This window comes from Lolium rigidum, chromosome 5, assembly GCF_022539505.1.
Source record: "Lolium rigidum isolate FL_2022 chromosome 5, APGP_CSIRO_Lrig_0.1, whole genome shotgun sequence".
NCBI classification, from domain to species: domain Eukaryota; kingdom Viridiplantae; phylum Streptophyta; class Magnoliopsida; order Poales; family Poaceae; genus Lolium; species Lolium rigidum.
The window spans coordinates 170,574,169-170,577,881 of NC_061512.1; the positions used below are offsets into that span (position 1 = coordinate 170,574,169).

The window sequence follows — 3,713 nt, forward strand, 5'->3', positions numbered from 1 at the left end:
CCGCAGGAGGTGTGCGCGAGGTGCGGTATCGCCATGATCCTGGCCTTGGACTCCAGGTACCCAGCAGGGTGGCGATGGCCTTCACCCTGCGGCACAGGTGCTCGAGCTCCCTGCCGGAGTCGCCCTCGGAGCGCCGCATCCCGACCTTCACCTCCACGAGCCTGTCCCGCAGCGCCTCCACCTGGGACTGCTGTTGCCGCAGCTCCTCCCTCCATTCGCACTCCCCGGCCGGCAGGGCGCGGGCACTCTGGTTAGGGGCGTCCTCCATGGAACCTCTGGAATTCGGGGGAGCAGGTAGATATGATTGCACTCGTCAGTCAGAGGAAACATTCTGATTTGGGCTACAGACGATAGATCTGGCACCGAATTTGACCGGGGGAAATAGCAATTGCGCAGGGATTTGAGAGCGGGGTGGGGGTATACCTTCGATCCCCGGGCGAGGAGGAGGAGGAGGAGGCCGGCGGCGAACCGGATGGGCTCCGTCGAGCTGCTGCTGTTATCCGCCGGCTAGCGCCTACAGAGGCAGCGGGGAAAAGGGGGAGGGGCGAGCGCGGCTGCCGTCGAACCGGCGGCGGTCGTGAAGGACTGGGCGGCATCCCAGGGGCGAGGGATCTGGATGACCGTGGACTGGACGAAGTTACTATTTGGAAATTTCTATTCCTTATTTTTTTCTATTTGGAAATTGGATCTGTGTGTGATAAAAAATATACGTTGAGGTTGTTTTTGCAAAATGAAATAGCAGTTAGGTTTTCACCTGCCACGTAATCCTGACAGGTGGGCCCAAATAGTCAGAAAACGGTTTAACGCATCTAAATAACGAAATCAGTGCTTTTTGTCACGAACATGCCCCAATACTGGTAGTCATGTGACAAACGCTATCCATTTGGTAGTTCTGTGTCATGACCGGCACAATTATGGTAGTTTTTTGTCATTTACTCAAAAACTAAGGATAAATTGCAGAGTCCAGTCCTAGAACTCTTCAGATTAATTACATGATTCACTCTCAGCACTTGGTCCGCAGGCAAATAACAAGATTTTTCTTTCAATTACACAGGAATGACCAATGAAAGTTGTTCAGAGTGCACTCAAGCAGACAACCTTTTGGACTATTACTGTTATTTTCACTGGGATATTTTGACAAAGCATGAAACAAGTGGAATATCAGAGGAGGACGTTGACATGAAATAAGTGCTATTCATAATGTCATCAGCATCCAAACTGATTTTTTTCCAAATAGACAGAAAAGCAGCTGAACTAACCATGGCTGACTATATAGGGAAGAAAAAAATATGAAGCTGAGTTATCCTAGTTCTGAAAGGATGTAAACCGTTCCAGCTTGCTACACAGCTATTACGCTAATAGATATGATGTATTGTTCTTGAAGGTTAGGCCAGAAGGGCAACTCCGGAGGCAATGAAAGCATAAATCACCATCGCTAGTCATTAAGGGTTCAACTTGCTGCTGTAGCTATACGTTATAGCATCATATTGTACATTCAGCATCATTCACTCTGTTTTCTGCCATTGCTGAAAAGAAATAAACAAGATTACCAAAAAGAGTGACCAACCAAAAGGCCAAGATAAAAACAAGATCACAAATTGCCAGCCGCACACGTCTTTTCTAGAACTCAGCCAGAACTTGAAACCCTCCTAGCTACAAGAGAAATATAAATATTCCTGCTACCACAAAATATGCAACTTCTAAGAACAGGATGATCAAAGATAAACATGGCATTGTAAGAGGATTCGAGTTCATCAATCCCATTATTGTGTCCCTAACACAATCGGGTTTTCTTGTGAGCACCAGGATTCATGGTAGTAGATTCTTCAAGTGCTTTCTTGATCCTACTCCGCACTTCAACCAAGAGATTCGGAAAGCTCTGTATCAGATGGATGTACGCATCAGATATCGCAACCATCTTTAAATTGTCACCATCAGCGAGGAAATCCAAGCATCTAGCTTTGAGTTTGGGGCAGACGTGGTCCTCCGCCAGCTCCAACATCGAGACCACATTGTCTACCGTGATACCGTTGCCAGACAGCTTGTCCTCACAAATCTTCTTTAGCTCCTCTACCCCATATCTATCAGCGGCTACAAGGAGGTGCTGGTATTGTGCCATGGTGGAACAAACATCCTTTCCACCAGCATCAGGGAGTGAACCATGATACATGTAATGGAGCATAGATTTGAAGGTCGAGGCCTCCATGTCTTGGACAGTGATAGAGGTCATCTTACTTTCAACCATTGGGCCATAGAGCTCCGCTTTGAAGACTGGCGATCGGGCTGCGAGCACCAGGCGATGCGCATTCAAGCTCTCCCCGCTAACATCAAAGGATACATCTGTGAGTTCCTGTTTATCCGACATCATGGCCAGACAATGACCTAAATCCGGAAGCTCCTCCTTTACCGATGAAGCCAGAGGTGTCCAGTCGATGTCTACAGAGCACAACACCATGAAGTAGTTGTCCACCATGCAGTTCGCCTTAACATCGTCCCATGATGCATGCAGAATGTGAAGGCCTTCCCGATGCGTATTTGTCCCCAATGAAGTCGCCGGTGAGCCGGTCTTGTCGAGTAAAACCATGTGTGGAGACACCTTTGGAGCGCCCCCCAAAACACGGTCAGGCCATGCTTTCAAAGCGAGCATGACGTCTATGCCCGACATCATGTCAGCGCAGTATGCAGCGCATTCGCATCCAGCAACCACGGTCTTTGTCTTTTTAATCACGCGACCGGCAGAACGGGTATCATCAGGCGGCGAGAGCGATACTCGCATATGGAAGAGGCTAGTGTCTTTTCTAGGGACGATTTCGAAACTGGATCGGTTGCCTTCGGCCATGATGAATCCTTGATGCTTCCAACTCGACCGATTCGACTTGGGGAACTGGTAGCGACAGATGAGGGAGCGGCGGCGAGGCGGCGAGCCGGCGAGCGACTAGCGACAGATGTTTACCAGGCTGCGGCCGCGGCGGGCGAGAGGCGGCGTGCGATGAGGCCTTCGGTCGTCCAAGGAGGGTTGGGACATCTTTATTATAATTTTTTGGACTTTATTTTTGGAGAAACAAGAGTCGCGAAAGAGGGCCGCACGGCTGTCTGCAGAGCTTTGGGCTGGAATTTGGAAACCGGCCGTAAAAGCCAGAGTTGTATTCGCGTACTTCTTCCATACGGATTTTTACATGAATTTAACTTTAAAAAAAGATGGATGGTGAATTCAATTTGAACAGGAATGCTGACTTCTATAAAATCTTTCAAGCCGAATGGCAGAGACACGAGTCACTCCAAGGTCGATAAGAACTAGTATGAAATGAAATGTGATCTGAAGCTGTGGGAGACGCATTGGAGTGCCCCAGCCGCCCCTCCCCTTCCTCTCCTCCTAGGCGCTCCCCATTCCGCCGCCCCCACCGGAGGTGTCGCCGGGCTAAGTCCGTGTGGCGTGGTGGCGGATCCTCGGTCATCATGGAGGAGCGGCGGTGGCGCCCGCTCCGGCCATCTGCGACCATCTGCAGGTGACGAAGGAGGTTTGGGGACCCCAATGGTCTAATGACGGCGGGTGCGGCGTGGGGCAGGAGGCCCCGATCTGAGCCCGGATGGGCTTCGCCAGGCCATATACGGCACCTCGACGACCTCGATGTTGGCAGCCGGCGGTGCTCCTGGGGTGGTTATGCAGCATGAGGAATCCATGGTGGTGGTGGTCTCCTCTTTCGCTGGAGGGG

The 3,713-nt window shown here is 50.6% G+C and overlaps 1 protein-coding gene across 1 annotated transcript; it reads right to left on the reverse strand.

The window, feature by feature from the left end:
* Positions 1-1,774: 1,774 nt before the first annotated feature.
* LOC124656697 (BTB/POZ and MATH domain-containing protein 1-like) lies at positions 1,775-2,839 on the reverse strand. Its single transcript, XM_047195399.1, has one exon. The coding sequence runs from the start codon at positions 2,837-2,839 to the stop codon at positions 1,775-1,777; it is 1,065 nt and encodes a 354-aa protein (XP_047051355.1).
* Positions 2,840-3,713: the final 874 nt, after the last annotated feature.

Bases quoted from the DNA above. Each gene is read 5' to 3' on its own strand.
- LOC124656697 (XM_047195399.1), bottom strand. From the start codon at position 2,839: ATGGCCGAAGGCAACCGATCCAGTTTCGAAATCGTCCCTAGAAAAGAC.